Here is a 25,066-nt window from a genome sequence, read left to right as displayed (position 1 = left end):
TCGCAGGGGGAAGTGGTTGGTTGTTGAGGTAAAGTGTTGAACATACTCCTTGGCGAAGTGAAAAGGTACCGTGGATGGACTTGGTTTCGTTCATTTTTACTCCCCGTGTTTTGTACCACGATTCAAGGGAGAAGAGATGATCTTGTATGTAGGAGGAGGCTAAAACAGGATCAGGGCTGGTTGCTAGTATGGCTTTGTCGTCAGCAAAATCACCGACTAAGGTATGGGGTGAAGTAGGCTGGTCGGAGATGTAGAGATTGAAGAGTAGGAGAGCAATTACTGCACCTTGTGGTACGCTTGCTTTTATTTCAGTAGGAGATGAGAAGGAAGAACCTACACGTACGGAGAAGAACCGATCTTCGAGGTAGGGATTTGAGGATCAGATAGTAGTGACTAGGAAGAATAGGTTTTAATTTATAGAGGAGGCCTGAGTGCCAGACTCCGTCAAAAGCTTGGGAGACGTCAAGGAAAGCACCAGTGCAGTATAATTTTTCCTCTAGGGCAAATGAAATTTTGTCAACCAGGCGATGAATCTGATGGATCATTGAGTGACTGTTGCGAAAGCTCTTGTGTGCCCGTAGGATTGGCAGTTTAGGCATTGTGTGATATCGCGGCGTTTGTGAGGTTCCTCGACTTTGACTATTCTCTATTCCAAATGAGATCAGCCTTCGGCGGCCGGTTGTACGCATGGGGGCGTGGTTTCACTACGAGCACGGTCTCAAACTTTGCCGTCGCGGCGCGACGACTGGAGCGACGTAATTAGTCTATTGTAGACCAGCGAACTGTACAAATAACTTAAATTGCATTGTATACTCTGAAACAAATGGAGTGCGGGCTGTCTGTCGTGATGTATTTTTCCGTACCGTCACTCGCACAGTCGCGCGCCACATAATCACATACGTACGTCAGTGTACGCTATCGCCTATCAGTACAACACCTATTTCTTTTGTTCAATTTTTAATCCCTATATTTTTTTTTACTAACTGATGTTATAGGTACGTAAAAACAAATTCCTATAATTTAATTAGTAACACTTTATTATATTAAAGCATGATAAAAAAAATGATGAAACATAAAGCATGATAAAAAAATATAATACATGATAAAAAAATGATAAAACATAGAGCATGATAAAAAAAATGATAATACATAAAGCATGATAAAAAAATATAATACACAATAAAAAGATAAATTAATTACTCCGAATCATCTGTTGAAGTTGTTTCTCCTGTTATCGTCATAATATAAGGTTCCATTGCATCTATCAATTCGTCCATGATATCGTCCGCTTTCCATATTCTGTCCTCTTCTTCAATTACGTGCTTTATAAAATTTTTCCAGTTTTGAGGGGTAACCCTTTCAATTGCTGTATTTAGTAGTTGGCGAACATCGTCGATTTTGAAAGTGGTGTTTTTCTGTTTCAATGGGATTGAATTCGCAATGGTACGGTTGCAATCGGAGTACGGTGTGCCTGTTGTCTTTGGCCAAGTTGTCTATTACATACGATTTGTATTGTGGTCTCATTTCTTTTGATATCGCCAGAAGTTCGGGCTTCAACAATGACGATAGCGGTCGTTCACGAACCACATCTCTGGAAATGAGCCACTCCAATATAGCTGCCTTTTTCCAAGAACTATTTAGATATTTTTCTTGCTCTACTGAATGGTACGGCGCATTGTCCATGACGATGATTGAATTTGGATCGAGTACAGGGATAATGGACTCGAACCACTGTTTGAAGTTATCCCCATTCATCTCATCATAGTAATCTCCTGTATTTTTTTTGGAAACGAAACATAATAGGCTACCTGGCAGAAAACCATTCTCCAACCTAATGTTTAGTAAAATTAGTCGTTTTCCTTTACCTGATGGATTTGGTAGACCAGTTGTTAGGCCTTTATTGAATGCATCGTGTTTGGAGAGAACCGTATTGTCCTTCCAAATACGATCGACACAATCGCCGGCGTTTAACCAAGTTTCATCCAGATAATATATAGATCGACCTTCAGCTCTATATTTCCGAATGTCTTGTAAATACTTACGACGCCAAACAATTAGGTTTTCCCTCTCGGTCAGCACACTGCACCTTTTTCGTTTTGTAAATACAAAGTCCAATTTTTTTATGACACGATATAGAGACGTCCTTTTAAAATTTGGAAGCGACGGATCTGCGTTTACGTCGAATAAAATTCGGTCAATGGTTGGTAGTTCACGTTTTAACCAAATGGAATGAATTGTCCGACGTAATCCTGTGCGATTCATATCATCGGTTTTTTCAAACAGTGAAGTCTTCAATCTTTTTCTGTTAGGAGATAATACTGTTTTCGTCGATTTATATTCGCTGATGGTATTCCTTATTGTGTCTCGTACCAAACCAGTTAACTCTCTAATACGGTTAATAATGTCAATATATTTTTTGTCTGGTGTATTAGAAATGATATCTTTGTAAATATTGACTATCATTATTTTTTGACGACTGGACACAAACTGTAATAAACATATAAATAATAATATATACATAATACAATTTGAAATATCAAATATCAAATATTTAAATATTTGAATATTATATTAATCACTATTACTTACTTTTCCATTTTTATTTTTTTGTTTTTGGAGAAGTAGTAGTGACGTCTTCTTCAGGCTGCAGAGGTATACAACCTTCCATTTCAGGGATATCTCCCGTGATTATTTCATTATTATCTCCCATTATATAATAAACAAAACACAATTGCAATAACAAACAAACAAATCGGTATAAACGGACAGGCGCGTAATTCAGCGGCAAGCACGAAGGCGTCGAGGCCATAGACAAGTATATAGAATAGATAAGCGACTCCTGTGTTAAATTGTTGGACCGTCATAACTGCTCCCGGTGGTTGTATAATGACACTAAATCAGAGAATTTATTATTATCGATAGTTACCATTATCGATAGTTACCGTTATCGATATTTACAGTTATCGATAGTTTAAAATATAGTTAATTATGATTTATGTTTATGTATTATAATAAAAAAAACAATTCAATTGAAAATGAAATATATATTTGTATTTTAAAAAACAACACGAGAACTATTAAACACTAGGTACATTATTATATTTAAACTGAAAATATTTTATGAGAATAATATAATGATACTAATAATATAATTATATAAATAACTTAACAACCAGCAAATGGTATAAGTACAGTCAATTGCAGAACAAAATTAAGAAAATAGAAAAATACAATTATTAAAAAAAATAACAATAAATGTATAAATTACATATTTTTATCTACATGATAAAAATGTATTATTAATATAAAGCAATAAAAGAAAAAAACATTTTTAATGTAATATATTATAACTAAAAAATTAATAATTTGGTTTATTTAAAATTATAATAATAATTCTGACAACATAATAATAATATTAAAACAAAAATGTATCCAAGTACTTACTCAGTCAATAATTTAAAAAAACATAATTTATAGTAATAGGTTATATTTACCTTGAACAATTTTTTTTTTTTTGAGTGTTTTAAATACCATGTATTTGCAAATAAAAATATAGGGTCATTTTCATGTAGTCGTATCTTACGTTTTCCCGTTAAAATCCTATTTACTTCTGTACACCAATGATTTATTATTAACTCTACAATACACTTTACTATTTTTTTATTGAAATCTGTTTCATGTTTGGAACAATGAAGAATATCAACATTGAACTTAGTTAATATATCTGCGACTAGTGATTGTCTCAATTGCGAGTGATGACATATTGAAGGCAGTATTTTGCTGGTGTATGAAATTATGTCTTGAACTAGATATTTGAAAGTAGCAGCTGGATATTTCAAAGATGGTCTTAATGATTGATATTCCCTTGCTTCAATTAATGCATGTTCATTAAGAACTTTATCACTACATAGTTGTTGTAAACAAGTTTCGCAGTTTTTAAAAACACATTTGTTAAGTTTTTTGATTATATATCCAGCAATGTAGGTATGCGTCAAATCTCTTAAATCTTTAGTAGAATTAGTAGATTCAGCTACTTGTTTTTCTGGGAAGTTAAATGATGAGAAAATTGGTTTAGGATGTTCTTGTTGAAATGAAAATAAATTTTTATAACTCATCAGACTTTCTTCACAGTTTACTCCTGGAGATTGTGAGGACACCAAATTATTTAGAAGTAAAGTTTTATACGCTGAAATAAATAGACTGCAAGTCGGTTTGGAACAACCAACACTTTTTGTAGCACCAAAGAAACATTCCAAAGAATCTTGGTTCAGATGCCTGGGGAGTAATGATTTTATTCCTTTATTATAAAGATTTTTTGACAGTGTTTGGAAACCTAAAAAATAGAAATTAATAATTACATTACTATAGTCATATTAAATTTCACATGTTTTTAAATTAATTTACCTCTTATTGTTGTTGACCAATTTTTAAGTGTTGGTACTTTAACTGCTTTTCCATTCTTTCCAACAAATTGCATTGTTGACAATATTTTCAAACTCTCTTGCCAAAGTTTATGGTGAACCGAATTTTGTTTCACAGATGTTCTATACATTTTACCGTCTACTTGTTTATCAAATGAGCCAATTAAGGAATCAAACAGCTTATTAAAAAATAAAAAGGCAGCTGCTGTGTCAGATGCTTTTGGGTCAATGATACTTTTAGCTAGAAATAAAAATGTAATTAACTTCTCATGATTGAATAATAGTTAAGATGGAATCTTACAAGCAAGAAAGTTCATAACTGCAGATACCCGTTGACTGAACACTTGTGTGGCAAATCGTACCTTCATTTTTGGTACCTTTTCCGGTATAACATGGTTGTCAGTCAAACGAGGAAGCATTTTACAGTCCGGTATGATACTGTCAGTATCGTACAATTGTTTTAAATGATCCCATTTCGCAATTCGTTTGACCCCATCAGAAGAAAAGCATAAATCTTTTGTCATAAGATTATTTCTTGTACATTTTAAAAGATGGGGTACATCAAACAAATGCACAATAGGAATGCGTTCTACACCATCATCAGATTTAATTTCAATTTCATAAATGTCAACCCGGTAGTCATTTTGTTGTTTTAGGTAATACAATTTGGTTTCATTTTTCAAAATATTTATGGCACCTTCATTTGCACATCCCTGATCACATATAGTGGCAACCACACACAAACCAGTTGCTTGGACTTGACAAATTACCTAATGAAAACAATTATAGTATATATTTAAAAATCTATATCATTTGAAAATGAAATATTTTATCATTACTTCTCTCAATTGCCGCACAAGTTCATGTTGTTTGGTAGCTCCTTGGCAAAATGTATAAGATACTGGCTGCTTAAATTTTTTTTTAATTCCACGAACCATTAACACCAGAGCGTGATCAGCAAGTAGTTGACTTTTATAATCTCCAGAATCAACAAAACCATCAATAGCATCAGTGGTTGAATTATATTGTAGTCCACCATTCAAGCACACTTCATCAAATATAATTGAACAATATCTACATAATAAATAAGGAATAAGTAATACAGATAAAATATTTGAATTATTTGTGTATATATATTTACCGCTCAATTGGCTTTAATTTCTGTACATTTTCTTTGAGTACACTCATCACGAGAGGGCAAATGCCAGGTCGAATGGATACCGTCGATAAAATTGTGTTGAGTGTCCTTTTACTAGGCAAAGTAAAAAGTTTTGATAACATCCTATAGCATTTAGGACTTCTTTTGTATAATGATAGGCTTAACATTTTTTCATCAATACTGAATCTTCGTCCACGGCTTGCCTTAGTTGTCTCTCTTACTTGTAGTTTCATGAACAATGAAGTGGCTGCATTTATTTTATTTGTACATTTATCAGTCAAATAATTATCATTCAGTTTTTCTGCACCTTTAAGTCTGTCTTTAAAAAGACATTTTTGGCTCTTGGCACGTCTACATTTTTTTAACAGAATATTGGTTGCGTTGTATAGTTTCAAACATTTTGGAGTAAGTTGTCTTCTATTTTTTACACCAATACTACATAACAATCCTGCAAGTCATTAAAACAAATGTATGTCTAATAATAGTAATTAAATACCAACACAGGTATTAATAAATATTAACTTAAAAAAAAAATATTACAAATACTAACCTATATCATTATTTGTCTTTTTGATCGCCCTAGCTTTTAATGAACTACTAACAGCATTACTATTGCCAACATGCATTGATATTACATCATCATCATCTACATAAAGCATTGCATTTATAATTTATATTAAGCATAAGCAGTGTTGGGGAATAATTTAACATAATTTAAAGGTTACTGTAATGAAACTACTTTTACAATTTTGATAGGTAATTTATACTTGAATGTAATTTATCTACCAAAAAAAGTCACTTCCCCAACATTGAGCACACCAAGCATAAGCCATATAACTAATGTCTAATATAATCATAAAAATTAGTTTTGAATAATAAACTGAAACTTACTCATTAAACGCAGTACCGATGGAGCAACATTTAAACTGTTGCAATTGGAAGGTGTGTTTTCAAATTCATTTTCAAAAAGTTCACAGCCAGATACATTTAGATCATTAACTTGCATCACAGCAGGAATTGAATACATCTACTCAGTTTTATCAGTCGTTAAACTCATCTCTAATAAAAAAAATATATAAAACCAATTACAATATTTTAATTCTTAACAGGTAGATGTGCAATAAGAATGTTTTCGTTAAAAAATACAAACCTAAATTTTGAACTTCAGAGCCAGATATATTAATATCTGCAACTTTGTTAATTTTGGCATTTGATGTACTAACATTTGCTGGTACCGGTAATAACCATTCACCTGGATTTTATAAAACAAATTAACATACCTATCTGGTGTAAAGTCTATTATCTACTATAATAATATGTTATACCTGGTAGATTCAATGTTGGATAGGCATTAGCATTGAGGCGTTTTGTGCCCGGACTCGAAAATCTATACTAAAAATGATTACCACAAATTACCTTTTTTTGGTAAACAGATAATGCATCACTTTTATCCAAACCAACAATATCAATCCATTTCAGAAGTCTTTCCATGTATCTGTTTGGATTTGGAAAACGATGGCATACTATACCTAATAAAATAAAATTGTGAGACAAAAATGTTCATACCTATAATATGGTGTATGTAAATGGCACGAGCGCATTAGGTGCATTTTTGTTTATTAAGTCATGAATAAACAAATTATATTGGTATACCTATTACCTTTGGATTTACAGCCGATAATGACACACCTTGAAATATTTTTAGAACGCTGAGCTTCTGACGTTGACATGGTAAATAAGTATAACGTACAAATATAAACACACAAGCGGACATAAAGTAATAATTAATCACTAGCAGGCAAACACAGCGATAGTCGTAGACAAGTATATTGTAAAATATTATAATTACCGGCGGGCACTGGGCAGCAGTCAGCGACGGCAGTTGGACAAATTATTTTTAAGTATTACGCATGCGCACTGCACAGTAAGATTGTCTATACCGCTCCCGGTGTTTGTATTAAGCATCAGCTGAATGGTACGTATCGGGGTATAGGAGTCGCACTAGTCTGGTCGAGGCGTTATAATGCAGACACGTAAACAGTAAACACGTTACACACACATACTGTCGGCGTCAAACATCTTACGCCGCTGATAGAGCTGCAGTCGACCAACTACTAGGTGGGGAGCCAGAACCGTGTTACGTGCTGCCCCTTCAGGGATTCACTATGTAGATGATTTGGAAATAATGGTAGCCAAATTAGATTTATAATACAATGTTTTATTAGAACAAATATAAACTGTATAGTATCGTCGTGGTAATAGTAGTAGTAGTAGTCGTCGTTCTGTATATGGCTAGTGGCGTGAAGTCGCTTCTGCGTTGCTGGTCCAGGTACATCTGTCTTTACTGTGTTCCCAGCCCTCCTATATATGATGTCGGTTCCTTTGATGGATCCTGCGCATGGACGGGGCGGTGTATGTAGCTGGTTCAATAAGTTGTTATTCTCGCAACCGCCGCTCGTCACTTGTTGTTGGCCGCTCCCCTTGATTAGTTTGCCAAAATAGGATATAGTTTCTAACTATGAGGTTACGTCTAGGAGACCATAACAACTCAAGGAGAACTGCCTCTCTGAGTATAATAATACTTATATACTAATACATGAATTGAGTGCGTAGCACCTTTACACCTCCCTGCCAAAAAAAAGATTATTAGCCTGTAAGGTTAAGAATCTTTAACAATACTATTTGAGTTCAATAGTCAACAGTAGTTGATTTTACAATTTGGTATACATTTACATTTACAATTTGTTATAATTTTTACATTTCATTACAATCTTGTTTATAACAAGTTATAATAATTGATATATATATATATATGTTTTACATTTACAATTTTGTTATAATAGGTTACAATTTGTTATACATATTTTATTACATTTTACATTTATAATGTAATTTACAATATTATTTAATTACATTGTGTTCTTTTTTTTTTTTTACAATAAGATAAAATTTGAATACATAATAATATAAAATTTTGATTACTTGAAATTATAATATTAGAAGTGTTAAAATGTTAGTTATTATATAATATAAGTTTATATTTCCCCTTTTGAATACAATATTTGTTAGTTATAATAAATCTTCCACAAATTGATAAGTTATGTGAATAATATAATAAACTGTTACACATATATGTCAACATAATTTCATTTACTTAGGATATTCGAGTATATAGCTTGGATCTCTTGTTTTCTCTATTAATTTAAGTAATTCCTTACATTCTCCGTTACTATGGTCATTCATAAAGAGTTCAATATTTCTGGTTATCTTATTTAATTTTTTGAAATCATAACGTTCGTTTAATCTTTTGTTTGCTTTTAATATGTGCCAGTTAAAGCATACCGGTTCCATCTTATTTTCCTTAAGTTTATAAATATGTACTTCGGTGCTTAATATTTTTTTTAATTCTTCGATAAATCTAAAATAATATAACTGTGTTAAGTCTACGTAATTACCTTCACCGTGAAATTATCCTAAAAATCTCTATATATATTTTATTTTTTCCTATATTTTCTACCTAGTCTATACAAATATATCGGCCTTATTTTCGTGACTACATAGTAAAAAACGCATTTGGTTAAAATTACATCAGCAATTGGATCGTGACAATGCGTGATATGATGATTCGTATTGCACACCAATCCATGTGCTTCTAATAAGTTTAACATCCTGCCGTTTTTATTAAGTTTTCCTATGTACCCTGAATATAAGGTTTCTCTTGTTTCTATATTAGTTAGTTTTAAATTAAATTCATTATTATTCCTATCACTGTACGCCGTTATATTTAAAAACGCTAAAATACCCCTTAACCTTAATCTTTTTACAATTGTTAGATCTGTCGTTCCGTTCCAAAAAAACTATTATTGGCTCCCTGCTATCGATGTGCAAATATTTCTGTAGGTATACCGTTGACAAAGTCGACTCCCCCTGATGGTCTATACTTTTGTATAATTGGTCCAACAATGGTGTGGTCAAGTTTGGTTTACTCCGGAATACCCTTTTGATTGTTTGCACAACTTTTCCCAAGTCACGGCGCCGGAACCTCCTTAACTTATCGTCTTGTGTAAGTACAAGAGGATTCCCCTCCAGTTCCATCGGTTTATATTTTTCTAAACTGTTGGAGATGGCGCCGGATACCAATAATATTTCGGTCCTATTGATCATAGTGAATTCGAAATCCATTATGAAAAAACGGATTTGAGAGCTAGAATATATATAAAATATTAAATTTATGTATATTATTATAACTATAGTTACATATTACTACTATATTTAATTTTCTTGTGTTGTTGTTATTATGTTTTACTCTTCGAATATATGGTCCGTGGATAATATACGTCGTGAAATTAGTTGCTCTAAAAGCATTCCGACTTCTACACAGATTGAACTATCCGCCCTAGGGTTAACAATTACTGCGTGTATAAATGCAGTTACCGGTTAGCTTGATTTAAAATACGTTGTGTAAACGGCATAGTCATTCTCCTATTAGCCTCTATGACGTGTCGTTTGAAACATCCTACACAAATCATATCCCCCCGGACGAACTGATTGTGCTGCCCGTTTAATAATTCGTTTTTCAGCTCTCTGAAAAATTCTATTGCTTGTAGTGTCAATGGTTGTTCTGCCGACAATGGTATGTTTTCGTTCATGTTTGTCTCTGTTAAAATCTTTATATATTAAACTTTTACGTGTAATTATATTTCGTTCTTCTTATACTCTGAAATAGTTAAAATTTCATTATTTATTACGATAGTTACGTTAATATTACTACTATTCTAATTTCTGTTAATATTACTTATGAAATATTATTTTTACGTATTATTTTTTCTATTTGTACGTATTTATAATTTATATTATTATTTATTTAATATTATTATTATTTATTTATTTTCATTTGATTTATTCTTATTTATTTATTTATTTATTATTATTTTTTTTTTTTATTTATTTTTTTTACAAGGATTTATTTATAAAAAGAATTCGGTGGTAATGATACGTCTATTAATTAATTGATTTAATACTGCACCTATAGTTAAACAAATTGATCTATTCGGACGTGTAAGGTTACAAAATGGATGAAGATAAGTGGTCAAAGGAATCATCACTAAATCTAATTCTTCTTCTGATAATGGTACGGGCATTCTATTGTTTGCTTCTAGTACATGGTGTTCAAAACAGCTTACGTATACTATGTTTCTTCGTACTTATTGAATATGCGCACTAGTTAATAATACTTCCTTTAATTCTTTAATAAAATCGATTGCATGTAATGTAAATGAATAATCTAAAGATATTTGTGCAGTTTCGCCCATGTTTATAATTTTAATTTAATGGTTAACGTATATTTTATTTTGACGTTCTCTTGTTTATTTTCTGAAACAATTATATTATTTGATTGCATTACTATTATAATTATTATTAATATTAATTAATTAGCTTATTATTTATTATTATATATTTTTTTTTATTTATATATTTTTTCTATATTTTTTCTATATATTATTCTCTTTTTTTTTTATTATCTTGGTGACGGTGGTGGAGTGAATGGTGTCTCTTCAAACCCCCTTATGTAGTCACTTCTGTTTGATGGTCTATATTTAACTATCCTTCTGGGTATATCTATTACTTGTTCATCACTAATATATTTGCATTTAATTAATATATATATTGCTATTATGAGTACGAGAGATAGTGCTGCTAATACTAGTGTTACATATAGTAAGTTACTGTGTATAAACTGGTGTTTTTGGCTTTGTTCTCTTAAAACTTCTTGGTCTATCATTTGTTGTACTTCATCCAAGGACTTGGATACGCTGTGTAGATCCGTTAATTGTATATTTGGATTGTCCCCCCATTCTTTATTTACTTCGAATCTATGTATGTGTTCAGGTATCTTCTCTAAAATGCTTTTTATGTTAGTTGTAGGTATGAAATCTTTATAATTCGTGTTGGTAATCTCTTCTGTGGCGGTTAGTACTGCATCTTGTGTAAATACTTGACAATTATTGTTCACGATAGTTATTTCTCCAATTTTATTAGTATCTAGCGTAAATGGCTCGACCATATCTGTACAACTTACGGTCAGTGCTTCACTTCCCACATGTAACCAGGGGTTTTTGTTTCGCAATTTATGGTATATGTTTCTGTGTAGATTAAATTTTTCGATTGCACAGTTCCGTTGATTAGAAGTAGTATCAGGTCCTTTGAATAATTGTAATTCGCATGGTTGACGTTCACTGTTTTCTTGAATAATTGGCTGTGGTGTTCTACATATTCTATATATTGTAGTCTCCGTACAGTCGTCCAATTGTTTGTCTGTATATGTAGTAAATCGTTTTCTATCTTTAGTTATTGCAATATTGTTATAAGTAACTGTTGGAAGATACCACCCTTCAGTATTATTTTGAACATGGATTATTGGTATAGGTATTAAATGGTATAATGTAAGTTCAATGTCAATAACTAACGGTATTTTTGTAATGAATACTAAATTATCGTTTTCATAGTAAATACTCATTTTAGTAATTTTTTGAAATTCATTTAATTCCGAAGCTTTTGTTCCCATAGGAATGCTATATTGTTTCTTAATTGTTAGTTCTATTGATTTTAAAGTTGATGCTAATTCTTGCGGTGTCATAAGACTTGGGTGTATTATTCCTTCTCTAGCGGCTGTTACTATTTATCCTAACGTTTGAGTTTCGTAGGCGTATTGATTTGTGATTATTGTGTATAAATTATGTACTTCTCCTGCCATTAATAAGTCTAAAACATCGTCAGTTCTAGTTTGTATTTGTAACATTCTTACGTATAATTGTTGTTCCTTAGTAGAAATGTTTCTATATAATTGTTCGGTTTGTTCTAACGTATTTCCTATATTTTTTACTATTGTTTTTACTAATGTTGTTTGAGCCTTCATTATGTGTAGTATATTAGCCCCCGATTCTTCTGTTTGCTTTATAGCTTCCCGTGTTTTCTTAGTGCATTTATCATCGCATACGCCAAATAACGTGTACATAGCGTTACCTATTATGTTTACTAACCCCCTTCTTTTCCGTTGCTTATTATCGAATTGTTCCATACCACTTCCTAATGACAAATACATACGTTCTTTTTGTTTACTTATTTCGCTGTATAAATCCGTTATTACTATCTGGTATTTCCCGCATAAATCGATATGTTTTTGATCGGTACATATTTTTGTGATATTTTTCATTTTTTCCCCCAATAAATCATATTTTGTATTATACTCCTTTAGCGAAAGATATGTTACAAGTTTATATTCAGCCCCTATAATCCTAGTAGGTCCTAAATTTTCGTAATATAATCCCTTGCCATTTCCATAAGGCGTATATTTAAAGAGTTCTGATGTATTTATTTCGTCAGATTTGACTAGACAACCAATCATCATCATCAATCTAAAAGTATAAAATTATATTTATATTAAACTAACTACCTTATTTTATTGTCTTATATGTATATATTTTTCTTAAAACCACCTATCATAATCTAGTATATCCCTTGTGTCGCCGCCACGACGGTAGATGAGCCGTAGGCACACCGCAACGACCGACACACACACACACACAACACCGTCGCATATAATTGTTTTTATTTTTGTATTAATTGTGTGATTGTGAATTATTATATAACATTACGTAGATTATAAGTTAATTACCGCCGCCGCCGCACCGGCTGCGCAATCATTTTAACACGGTTGTCCAGTCTACCAGTCCGTTAACAAGTGTGTGCGAAATCGGTACGTGCGCTAATCGCCGTAAATTTATATTTTTTGTAAACGTTTTAAGGCTCAAATAGCCAAAATTCCTTTTATTATTGTGTGTGCGCAAATCGCCACTATATTTTTAATTGTAAGGCGCTAATCGCCACCGTTATTATTGTGATAGTCGTGGCGCAAATCGCCATCGTTATTATCGTTATTGTCGTGGCGCAATTCGCCGGCGTTATTATTGTGATTATAATATTATTGTTTCGACTCATTGTGGGTGCCGTTTTTTATTATTAATTATTATATTTGTATCCATCATTATTATAGTTATTATAGGTATCGGCTGGGCAGCAGATCACCGACAAACTGTGAGTTATTTATTATATATTATTAATGCTATTATATTGTATCTATTCTATTAGGCTAGAAGAGCCATTTATTATTATATTTTACACAGTTATGTTGCTGTAATATTATTATTTTTATATTCTACGTATTGGTCGTAAGGATATATATATATATATTATTATTCTGTTGCGCCACAAGGGCCATATTTATATTATACCTTGTTTCTGCTTTACCATAAGGCCTGAGCGTTCACGTTACTTTTCATTCTATTATTATTTTAATAAAATATACAGCAACTCATGCAACCTTAATTACCAACAATCGTGTTACCATTATTTTATTATCTACTATTAGTTTTAAACACACACAATACATACATATACATCTACACACCCACCACACACTGGCACTCTCTAGTTTTGCTCGGCGACCCCGTCCACCTCTATTGAGTCGCTATACAGATATACACACGGACACAGGTCGGTCGGTGTGAGTGCGAATTATTTCTGGAGACCGGGCAACACGCTCTATTATTGACTACGTTTACATGATACGAGTTGAGCCGTTCTTAATTGAAACCGTTTTTATTATGAGTCGACCTAATATTCCTGACCTGTTTACATGTGGGTCTTCAATATTAAATCGGTATGTTATAAAATTCATTATTCCATGACATTAATATTTCTTTCCAGCTCCATTATCATATATCACATATCCATTATCACAATAATCAAATATTAAAATTTAAAATATTTAAATATTAAAAAATATGTAATTTGTTTCTTAAATTTTAATATTTTTTGTTTATTATTTAAACGCTGACTAAAATGAATTCTATACAAGCAATCGCTTGTTTAAATCTGTATAAACTTAAATGCGAGGCGCGTCGTAGTAAATATAAACTCTTATTACTACGCCATCGACGACAATTTCAAAAAAAAATGATGTACCTTCAAATGGCTATAGAAATAATTAATCAATTCATGTACAATATGATTACTTTTAATTTAAATCATATGAGCAGAAGGATGTGGATGAAGGTACTCAATATCAATACCTATTAATTTTTGTAATAATCAGTCACTGTTATAATTTGAATGTATGATATTTAGAACAGAAGCTCCGATTTTTGGGACAGAATAGTAAATAGCAACTTTGAAGAAGAAGATTGGCTCGAAAACTTCAGAATGAGTAAAGAAACATTCCAATTAATGTGTTTCAAGTTGAATGATTTTCTTAAACCATCTGAAAATGCTGTACGTCAACCATTGAGTGTAGAGAAAAAAGTAGCTATTGCTTTGTACAAATTGGCATCATGTGCAGAATATAGGGTGGTCGCAAGTTTATTTGGTGTTCATAAGAGTTCAGTGCATAATTGTGTATATGATGTTTGTATTGCTATTATTACGGTACTTGGTCCATCTTATTTAAAAATGCCTTCAGTGACAGAAGCAATAGCTTTGGCTGAATCAGTAGAAAAAGTAACTGGAATGGTACAAATTTTTGGAGCTATAGATGGAACACATATACCTATATTACCACCTACTAATGGATATCGTGATTTTGTCAATCGTAAAGGTTGGCCATCTATAGTTATGCAAGGTATTGTTGATTGTAATTATTTGTTCAGAGATATAACAGTAAAGCACCCAGGTTCTGTTCACGATGCTACTGTTTTAAAAGATTCCAATATATTTAAACAGTCTAAAGATAAATTACCAAATCATTGTCGCATTATATCTGATTGCTCTATTCAACTGATGTTGGCTGGAGACCCTGCTTATCCTCTATTACCTTGGTTGCTAAAGGGTTACACAGGAGCTCTTACACCAGAAGAAGAGTCATTTAATACTTACCTATCATCTGTAAGAATTTGTGTTGAAAATGCTTTTGGCCGTTTGAAAGCTAGATGGAGAGTGTTATTGAAAAGAGCTGATATTAATTACAAATTCATGCCAAGTATAGTACATAGTTGTGTCATATTACACAATATAATTGAAAATTCAAAAGATAATTTCAATCCATGCTGGTTAAGATCTGTCAATGAAGTTAATATTGAAAGACCACAACCTCGACAAGTAACGGTTACTCGGGCTGAACCACAAGCAAAGGACATTCGTGAAGTGTTAAAAAACTATATGTATAATAACTATCCATTAAGACAATCATCAGTACAAAATTATGTAAGACATACAGTTTAAAACATCTTTATTAAACATTAAAAAACAAAATAAATTTTAAAACTTAATACTTTCTTATCTTATTGCATTATTCCCCAGTCTTTGGTTTACAATTTTTTTTGTTATTTTAAAAATATATACATAATGGTAATTAATTAATATTTAGTCTTTGGTAAATGTATAATAACAATCCATCAAAACTATCAACTGTACAACATTAAGTAAGACATACAATTTAAAAAATCTTAATTAAACATTTAAAAACAAAATAAATTTAAAACTTAATACTTTCATATCTTATTGTAATATTTTCCAGTCTTTGGTTTACAATTTTTTTTATTTTAAAAATATATACATAATAGTAATTAATTAATCTCTAGGCTTCAGTAAACTTGTCAGAAGGCTAGTAAATTCTGCTTTGTCTTTCTGTGCTTGTTCTTGTTCAGCTTTTAGTAGATCTTCCTCCCATTTTCTCTGTTTTTCATTCTCTTCTCTAATGAAATCTTTATGTCCTTCCATAGTCTTATGAAAAGAATCCATTATGTTCAATAAGTCGCCAGAATCTAAAATGTAGGCAAATGCATAAAAAAAAGTAATTTTGTATACAAAGAAGTTAATTTACTTCTAGTTTTACGTCGAAATTCTCTTTTTTGGGATAGAGTTTTTGTTTCATTTTTCTGTGTTGAACTTGAGTCTAACTGGTCCTCTTGCTGGTAAACTACTTCATAACTGACATCTTCATTTTCTTCGTTAACACTTGTTATATTTTCTTCAACTGCATCAATGAACTCCATATCTATATATTAATTAGTTAGGTAAGTTATTTTATGATTTTTAAGACAAAATTTAAATAAGTAGGAATTTACATGAATTAATTATATTCTCAAATATTTAGTTATAAAGTTACTTGTATAATTCAAGCTACTTGGCTACAACAAGCTACTTGGGGCAGGTGTTTAGCTTAGGGCAAACATATTATCTATATAACAATAATGTATATATTTTGCAATTATAGGTACACAATACACATAAAAAATACAGGACAGATAAATAATATGCAACACTCCCTATAAGCATAGCTTGTATTGGGAGAGTAGACTTTAGTTTATAAGTTAATTATGTCACAGCAAGTTAAAAAGAATATAACATTAGTAAACAAATTTAAAAATAAGGAATAATAATTTAAACAAAAATAAATATATGTTCAATGTTCAAATATCATCAAAGTTCAAACCTTAACTAAAAACAAAATGTTCTATTGAACATACACCTATATTGATTAATCTTAAGTTATTTACAATGTATTATTTAACATCAAAACCGCCCTAAGTTGGTCGTTTCTTTAACACAAAAGCTAAACAAAGGTCCTTACCATTTTCTTTTGTCGAGTCTGTTCCAAAGTCCAGTGGTTTTATAGATGGACGAGTTCCAAGGACTTCATCTAAATCTTTTTCTGAATCACAAGACATCCGGTTGCTTCCACTTATCTTGTTGAAACGGTTCTTCTCAGAATAGCCACTTTTGAGCGCCTTCCACTTGGCTCGAACTTGAGCAACCGTTTTAGATGAACCAATTTTTTCTAAGTCCAGTCTTACAACTTCATAAATCTGGAAGTTGGGTAAATTAGTTTATACTACTATTTTATTTTAAATTGCATAAGAAAATCAGTTTTGTTACTTACATCTGCGTTTCTGTATCGTTTCCCATCAAGGAGTTTCATTATATTATTTTCTTTAACAGAATCAACCAATGTAGCAATTTCTGCAGCACTCCAACTGCATCTTTTGTTAGAGTTATTCATTTCTTATAATATACAACTAATGAAGTTAATAATTAAACTTATTAGAGTAGGTAATAATACGACTTAGTTCACTAAAAACTTGAAAACAATTAAAAAAAGTTTTACGTTAATATACGTAAAATAAAATCTGATATATATTTGGGTATTATCATGATATTATTTCATCACTTATCAAAATAAAAGTGATCGGTTTGTTTATCGAGTGTTTACATGACAAAAATACAGCCGACTTTATTTATTAAACCGATTTAATTTGGTTAAACCACATATTCGAGCGTCCTTAAAATAAAGACGGTTTATGTTATTAAGGTCGCTTTAAAGCGTTTACATGATGCATGATTAGACCGCTTTAGTTTTTAAACCGACCTTAGTTGTGCATGTAAACGTTATAATTGTACCGTTCCCGGCGCAAACACCTTGGATCGTATAAAAGTTTCATATAATTTGTTAGTCGTTTACATAATGTATCTACTGACGTTACTGAATTTGGTGACAAATCATACATAATATTAGTAATAATTTCTATTATTTTAGTTATTTCGAGAGTTGTGAAAGGTTCTTCAACGTTATTATTTGCAGTATTGATATGACCTATAAAACACCTCGGTGTGTTCTCCGGCCCTATAGTATATGTTTCGTGTAATTCTTGTTGGAGTGCGATTTCAAGTTCCAAAATGAACTCCCTTTGTCTGTCCCTAAAATTAAAATTTATCTATAATTTATATTTTTTTTTTTTTAAAGAATTTAAAAAAAATGTTTAGTCTTACATTGCTTGTATTATGCTTCCTATTTAGTTTTTTTCTTAAAATTAAATTAATAATTTACACGTTAATTAAATATAAATAACTATATATTTATATATATTTTAATCGGACTGTGCATCATTATAATATTTTTTAACATTGTTTCTATGAACAGTGATTCTACGCCGCCCACGCTGTATAACTACATTTTCATTTCCTACTATTGCTATGACTTCGTATGGCCCTAACCATAATGGATCGAGTTTTGTTCTATGATTATTATCCTTTAAGGGCCGGTTTCACCATGTAGGAGTTAAAGTGTAGATTAGTTAACTCCGAGTTTACCAGTACCTAATCCTGAGTTATCATTAATTCAGTTTCACCACCAGATTATTGGTGGAAGTTAGTAAATCTGAAGTTAGCTAGTTCTTTCACGGTATAAATCATAATTTCCCCTCATATTCCGCTGATAGTGTTGATAACACCGCTGATAGAATTGATAACACTGAATACTGATAACTGTTGGTGTGATCAGTTTTTTTAAATGTTGCCAGTTAGCACTTCGTCTTCAGTTTTTTTTTTAAATATTAAATTGTATTTGTGTCTCGTGAGTTGAGTTGTGTTTTACTTTGTTTCTATACATACTTCTTGTATTTAATAAGGAACCAAGCAAAGAACTAAAAAGAAAAAGAAACGTCAATTTTAACAAAAGAGAGGAGGAATTTCTTGTGGAGTTGGTTCGAAAATACCAACATGTCATCGAGAACAAAAAAAACGGATTCCATAATGTGGAAAGATAAAGAGGCATGTTGGGTAAAACTCACTGCTGAGTTCAACAGCTTAGGATTACTAGTTCCAAGGACTGTTGCCCAGTTGCAGCTTAAGTACAAAAACTTAAAAAAAGTTGTACGGAAAAAAAGTGCTACAATAAGGTAAGGACAATTGAGATTTATTTCATGACAATTCACATTTCTTTTCATTTTTATAAATTGTCCTCTCTCATATTCAAGATTGGAAGGTATAATGACAGGAGGTGGAAAAAACCAGGCTGAACCTCTCGACGATGTTGAGCAAAAAGTAAAAGACATTATACGACTGTCTGTTGATGGCCTCCCTTCGGTTTTTGATAGTGATGCAGATTTTGGTGTTTGTTCCGTATTTTTTTCTTTTTTCATTTTCTTTTTCTTTTTTTTTTTTGTCCGTATTTCAAAAAAAAGGATACAATATTAAATTAATTATAATTATATAGTTTTGATGATTTTGTCTGATTTTTTCAGACGCTGAAACTTTTGAAAACAATGAAGATGATTTTGAAGATAACCTGCTACGTGACTGGTAAGTTTAAATTTCATAATATAAACAGTTACAATTTAGAACTGTTTTCTAAAATATAATATGGGTAATATTATTTTTTAGTTATGCCTGGTGACATTGAAGAACCCATTGCTGTCATCCCTGATCAAGGTATGTTTCTAGTTTGAATATTATACACAAGTACAGGGGCTTAACAAGTTGAATCAAATGTGTAAAGTAATCTGATCTAACTCGTTAAAATCAATAGTAACTAGTTATTTTTTGTAGTAATTATTTTATTTACTATTTTATTTATTTTACTTATATTTTAACTTGATTAGATTTTGTATTTAAGTAACTTAACTTTAAGTAGTTTAAAAAAAATCTTTGTATTTATCTTATTTTTAATAGTTTTGTTCTGTTAACTTAAAGTAGACCCAGAACCTTGGACACATTCAACTTCAATTACAGTTGGTACACCTTTTGACAAACAACCGATATGCTTGACAAACCAACTTGATAAAGGTATGTTTGACTTAAATATTTTTACAATAATACAGTATTATAAAAGTAATATAAATCTTAAAATGTTCTTTTCTCTAAGGTGCAAGTACCAGTAAAAAACTGCAGTGGAATGTTGTAACACCTCAAAATTTAAAACAGCGTATAAGCACTCCACTTAGAAGCAATAGTGAGTTACAATTACATTAGCAAGTTTAGATTCTAAAATCATACTGTATAACACTATTTTAAATTTTCAGACAAACGATCCAAGAGCAGGTCTTCAGAGGCAACAAACTTATTACAGAACAGGGATAGACTTGTAGAATTACAAATTAAATGCCTAGAACAACAATATGAAATGAACGAAGTAAAAAAAAGGAATGTTGCCTTAGAAGAAGAAAAATTGTTGCTAGAAATTAAACTACTGAAAAAAAAAATTAATAACTAATAATGATAATAATTGTTTATTTTTAATTAACCCAAATGTTTTTATCTAATTATTAGAGTATACTATTATACCTGTTAAATGTTATTATTATTATTAAATATGTATTATAATTATTATTTAAACAATGGTATTATGTAAAACAAAATATTAAGAGTACTTATTAAAAATTAATCTAAAGAAACTTATCTAACTTTCATTGTTTAAAAAATGCAATGTATGATCTATAGGTTATAATATTATTGTTTAGTTTAACAATATGCACTAATTGGTTGACCATAAAAGATGAATCAATACAAACATCATTGATAAACTCTATTTCTCAATATATTTTTGTATTGTTTCAATGAGCGATGACAATGGTTATAAATGTCCATAATCTGCAATATTATGATAGTGACATGGCTATCAGCTATATAATGAATTGTTAATTACAAAATCATTGTATAAGTTATAACGTTATTTTATTATTTGTTCAGTTATATGTTAGCTTTTATAAGAAAATTCGACTAATCAATGAAATAGACAAAAAGTATTATATTTTAATAGGTACAATATTTCTATTCCTATAGTTTTCCAAGTTATAAAAATAAATATTTATTTAATATAATTTGTAGTATTTAGGATATCTTTGGTATTATCTTCACAAAACAACACATGTTGTACAAATATTTAAAAAAATATATTCAAAGTACTTCAATTACATTTTTAATAGAAAACCTTAGATTTCTTTAGAATCTGTTGATTTATGATTGGTTTCAATTTTAAAAAATATTAATATACATTTTCTGTTAATTAGTGTTAAAATAATAGTAATATTTCACTCTAATTTAAATTGGCAAAGTGATCCTTGATCAGAATATCTCTTTCTTGTCTACCTCTCACAACTCCTATAACATTTTCATTTTGATGGTCGTCTTCTGCAATATCCACATTATCATAGCCCTCGTGCTGAAATGCGTCATTTGGAAGGTCATCGTGCATATCAATACAAATGTTATGTATAACAGCACACGCCACAATTATTGCTTGTGTATTAACTAAACTTGCTGTTATGCCTTTGCTGAGCACAGGAAACCTACGTTTGAGAACACCAAAACATCTGAAAAATTAAAACAAATAACATTATATAAGTAATTGAGACAATGCCTATTCTCATTTCATCGCCATCATGTCAAAAGTGACTAAGTGCAAAACCATGTTTATGGGCCCTAATTTTTAATGTGCCCCCCTGGAACCAAAATCCTGCGCACGCCTATGTGTGTATCTGTTTACATTTATAATGAATATTATACAAAGAAATATTTACCTTTCAATAGCATTTCTTGTCCTGATTTGGCTTTCGTTGTATAACTGCTGGCTTCGTGTAGTAGGGCTCAGCAGAGGTGTCATAAGGTAAGACTTAACTTCATAACCACCGTCTCCTAGTAGGTATCCTTTAATGACCCCTGTTTCAAATTTATGTTTGATTGAAGTTATCAAAAATAATTTGATCATGACAAGACCCCGGCCATCGCGCCACTATGTCCATTATTTTAAGCCATGGATTACAAATACATTGTGTATTGATGAAAAAATACCCTTTCCTGTTTCGGAATGTTTCCGCATTATCACCACCTGAAACATTCATGACAAACAATAGTTTAATCATACAGAAAACCTCATCTGAGGTTAAAGGTTAATAGAACCTATTTATGACAGCCTAATTTATAATTTTTTTGCTAACCGGGCGATTGAATTTTTATGTGAGTACAATCCACAGCTCCCACCACTCTAGGAAATCTACTACGGCTGTAAAATCCACAGACTACTTTCCTCATGTCAACTGCATTTTTTGGAAAATAAATGAATTTTGACCTATGCCTTGCTATGGCTCTACAAACTTTATGAATGTATCGACAAGCTGAGGATTCACTGACACCAGTAAAGTCCGCGACAGTTCGCAAAAATGAGCCTGTTGCAAGGTACCTAAGCATCATGTACAACTTACATGGTGCTAATATTGCTCTGTTCCTGAAAAAAATCAGAAAATGTAGCAATAAGATAATTGTCTTTTTTATAGCAACTGCATACTGTTATTAAAAGTTACTCACCTTTGAGAAGGTGGATGAATATCTGCTTCTATCATTCTCAAGACAGAGCGAAACGTTTCTTTCGAAAGGCGAAATCTGTTTATGAAATCATGGTTGTCGTAGAATTCTAAGTAGTTGATTCGCTCGTAAAAAATTCGAGGTCGTCGTTGCATTGCAATAACCACTTCGTCGAGCTCGTTATCCTCATCATTATTAAATAATATTAGGTGATCCATATTTCAGTATTTCACAACAGTTTTATTATTTAAATTAAATTGTAAAGTGTAAAAGAAATCACAATTATTTCACGACAATTGGTGATAAGATAAAAAAAAAAAAATTGATAAATGATAACCTAGAGTTAGCTCGTTATTCCCTAGTAATATCTGGAGTTAAAATCCGGTAGTCAACATTTCTACTAACCAGGAGTTACCACCTAACTCCTAGTCGTGAAATCCATTTTTTTCGTTAACTTCGAGTTAATGGTTACTCGCACTTTAACTCTAGATGGTGAAACCAGCCCTTAGAGAACAGGAAAAATAATTAAAAATTTTTTTCGAATTTTCGAAAAATTTTGAAATTTTTTCTGCAATCTAAGTCCATTCAAGGAGGCAAATTCTTCATTGAATCACCGTTGGGAGACTGTACACCTACCAATTACTCCGAGAAAGGACCCTGATCAAAGTAACAATTACTAGTCAATACGTCGAAGCAATGGAATTGCCAGCGAGACAATCAACAATCATACCAGCTGCGTTGTTGTAAGTATCTAGTTAAGTTCCGTCATTGTTCGTCTCCTATGGTATAGCGTATGACGATAGTATATTATTATTAAAAAAAAAATTGTTGTGAGTAGTATATATTTGTATGTTCACAGCCAGCTTTTCAACGGTGAAAATTTTTTTTTACGGGTGATTCGTTTAAAATGATCTCATATAGTTATCGTTTGGGGCATTCGACAGTATATGCAAATAGTGACAAATACTTGCGAAGCCTTGGTCAAAACTTTAATGTCTGAAGTAATGCCAATACTCACTAGCCAAAAATGGAGAGAAATCGCAGATGAGTTTTGGAAATGTTGGAACTTTCCAAACTGTATTGGATCATTGGACGGCAAGCATGTAGTAATCCAAGCACCACCAAATAGTGGGTCACTATATTTTAACTACAAAAAGACGTTTTCAGTGGTACTTATGGCTCTCGTCGATGCTCATTATAATTTTATTGTGGTAGATGTAGGCACGTATGGTAGGAATAGTGATGAAGGTATTCTAATGAATTCGAAACTAGGAAAAAGCTTAGATAGTAAACAACTGAATGTACCTTCAGATACTGAACTCAGTGGCGCACGCAGGGGGGGGGGGGGGGGGGTTAGGAGGTCGTAACCCCCCCCCCCCTCCCCCCCGAAATGTCTTCCTTCATTACGAGCGTCTAGAAACAACCCACGAACAAATTTCTCATCATGTCTTTATTTCTTATCAAATATATTATAACCAGAAATTCGTTACTTGTAATCGGTGACTATTTCCCCTTAAAATTGGAATTGCATTGCTACGTCTTGCTAGACGCTCGTTTTTTGTTACCGGGTACGCGCACCTACAATCACTACAACCGCGATCTCAATTAAAGTGTGATAACTGATAAGGATAAGCAATCTGTGATAACGTGTTTTTAAATTATTGTTAATTGTTATTGGTTTTGGTTAGTCAATGGAAATTTATTAGACAATAACTCAGTCAATAAGTATTAAATTTATTTCATTTTTAAGTTTTTCACATTATGAGTGAAAAAAAAAAGGATTGCCCATGGTAATATTACGTCATTTTTTCACAAAAAGTGTAAAAAAAATTATGAACAACCCTCAACTTCAAATCTAATAACAGTAAGAATTTAGAAATACATTTTTTTATTTCATTTATTTAATTATTTAAGTACTAACTTCAAAAGTTTTCTAAAAATGTTTTAAATTAGTATTGGTGAATGGTGGTACTTATTTTATTATAAATTAAATGGCATTTTATAGGAGCTAAATGATGATCACTCATTGCAACTATTGCAAGTTAGTGAGGACACTCAAGAGGTTGAGGTAAAACTATCTGATGATAGTTAGGATACGCCCGATCAGGTAATCAATATCAATGTAATTATGTAAATATTATTGGACTATGTTAAATAATATAAGAACCATTAGATACAGTTAACATTAAAAGGTACATTTGAATTCTGTATTTAATGTATTTCCATATTTAAATTTGATAAAACTAGCCAATGACTTAATTATTTAAAATAATTAAATTTTATAATATTAAGATTAATTTAAATTCTAAAAAATACACAATTACAAAAAATAATGATATGTTAAGAAATTTATTAC

General features: G+C 31.2%; 3 protein-coding genes and 3 pseudogenes across 3 annotated transcripts; 1 reads left to right on the top strand and 5 right to left on the bottom strand.

Annotated features, from left to right (window-relative positions):
• Positions 1-1,196: 1,196 nt before the first annotated feature.
• On the bottom strand, positions 1,197-6,607 carry LOC132932575 (uncharacterized). The gene is made up of 9 exons (XM_060998955.1): positions 6,472-6,607; positions 6,131-6,226; positions 5,563-6,028; positions 5,261-5,495; positions 4,723-5,191; positions 4,405-4,662; positions 3,502-4,333; positions 1,465-2,386; positions 1,197-1,415 (listed from the first exon to the last, which is right to left on the bottom strand). Exons 1-9 carry the CDS (start codon positions 6,605-6,607, stop codon positions 1,197-1,199), a joined length of 3,633 nt encoding a protein of 1,210 aa, XP_060854938.1.
• Positions 6,608-9,744, bottom strand: LOC132932574 (uncharacterized; annotated as a pseudogene).
• Positions 9,745-9,882: 138 nt separating this feature from the next.
• Positions 9,883-10,229, bottom strand: LOC132937386 (uncharacterized; annotated as a pseudogene).
• Positions 10,230-14,682: 4,453 nt separating this feature from the next.
• LOC132932573 (uncharacterized) lies at positions 14,683-15,855 on the top strand. The gene is made up of 2 exons (XM_060998954.1): positions 14,683-14,694; positions 14,767-15,855. The coding sequence occupies exons 1-2, from the start codon at positions 14,683-14,685 to the stop codon at positions 15,853-15,855; spliced, it is 1,101 nt and encodes a 366-aa protein (XP_060854937.1).
• Positions 15,856-16,203: 348 nt separating this feature from the next.
• Positions 16,204-17,635, bottom strand: LOC132934217 (uncharacterized). Its single transcript, XM_061000492.1, has 4 exons — positions 17,516-17,635; positions 17,207-17,441; positions 16,457-16,630; positions 16,204-16,397 (listed from the first exon to the last, which is right to left on the bottom strand). The coding sequence occupies exons 1-4, from the start codon at positions 17,633-17,635 to the stop codon at positions 16,204-16,206; spliced, it is 723 nt and encodes a 240-aa protein (XP_060856475.1).
• A 3,810-nt stretch (positions 17,636-21,445) lies between these two features.
• Positions 21,446-22,928, bottom strand: LOC132932571 (putative nuclease HARBI1; annotated as a pseudogene).
• Between the last annotated feature and the right edge of the window lie 2,138 nt (positions 22,929-25,066).

The sequence above is a fragment of the Metopolophium dirhodum genome, chromosome 1 (genome assembly GCF_019925205.1).
Source record: "Metopolophium dirhodum isolate CAU chromosome 1, ASM1992520v1, whole genome shotgun sequence".
Classification (NCBI taxonomy): domain Eukaryota; kingdom Metazoa; phylum Arthropoda; class Insecta; order Hemiptera; family Aphididae; genus Metopolophium; species Metopolophium dirhodum.
Note: the sequence above shows the minus strand (reverse complement) of the source record. Positions and strands in the feature narration are given on the sequence as shown.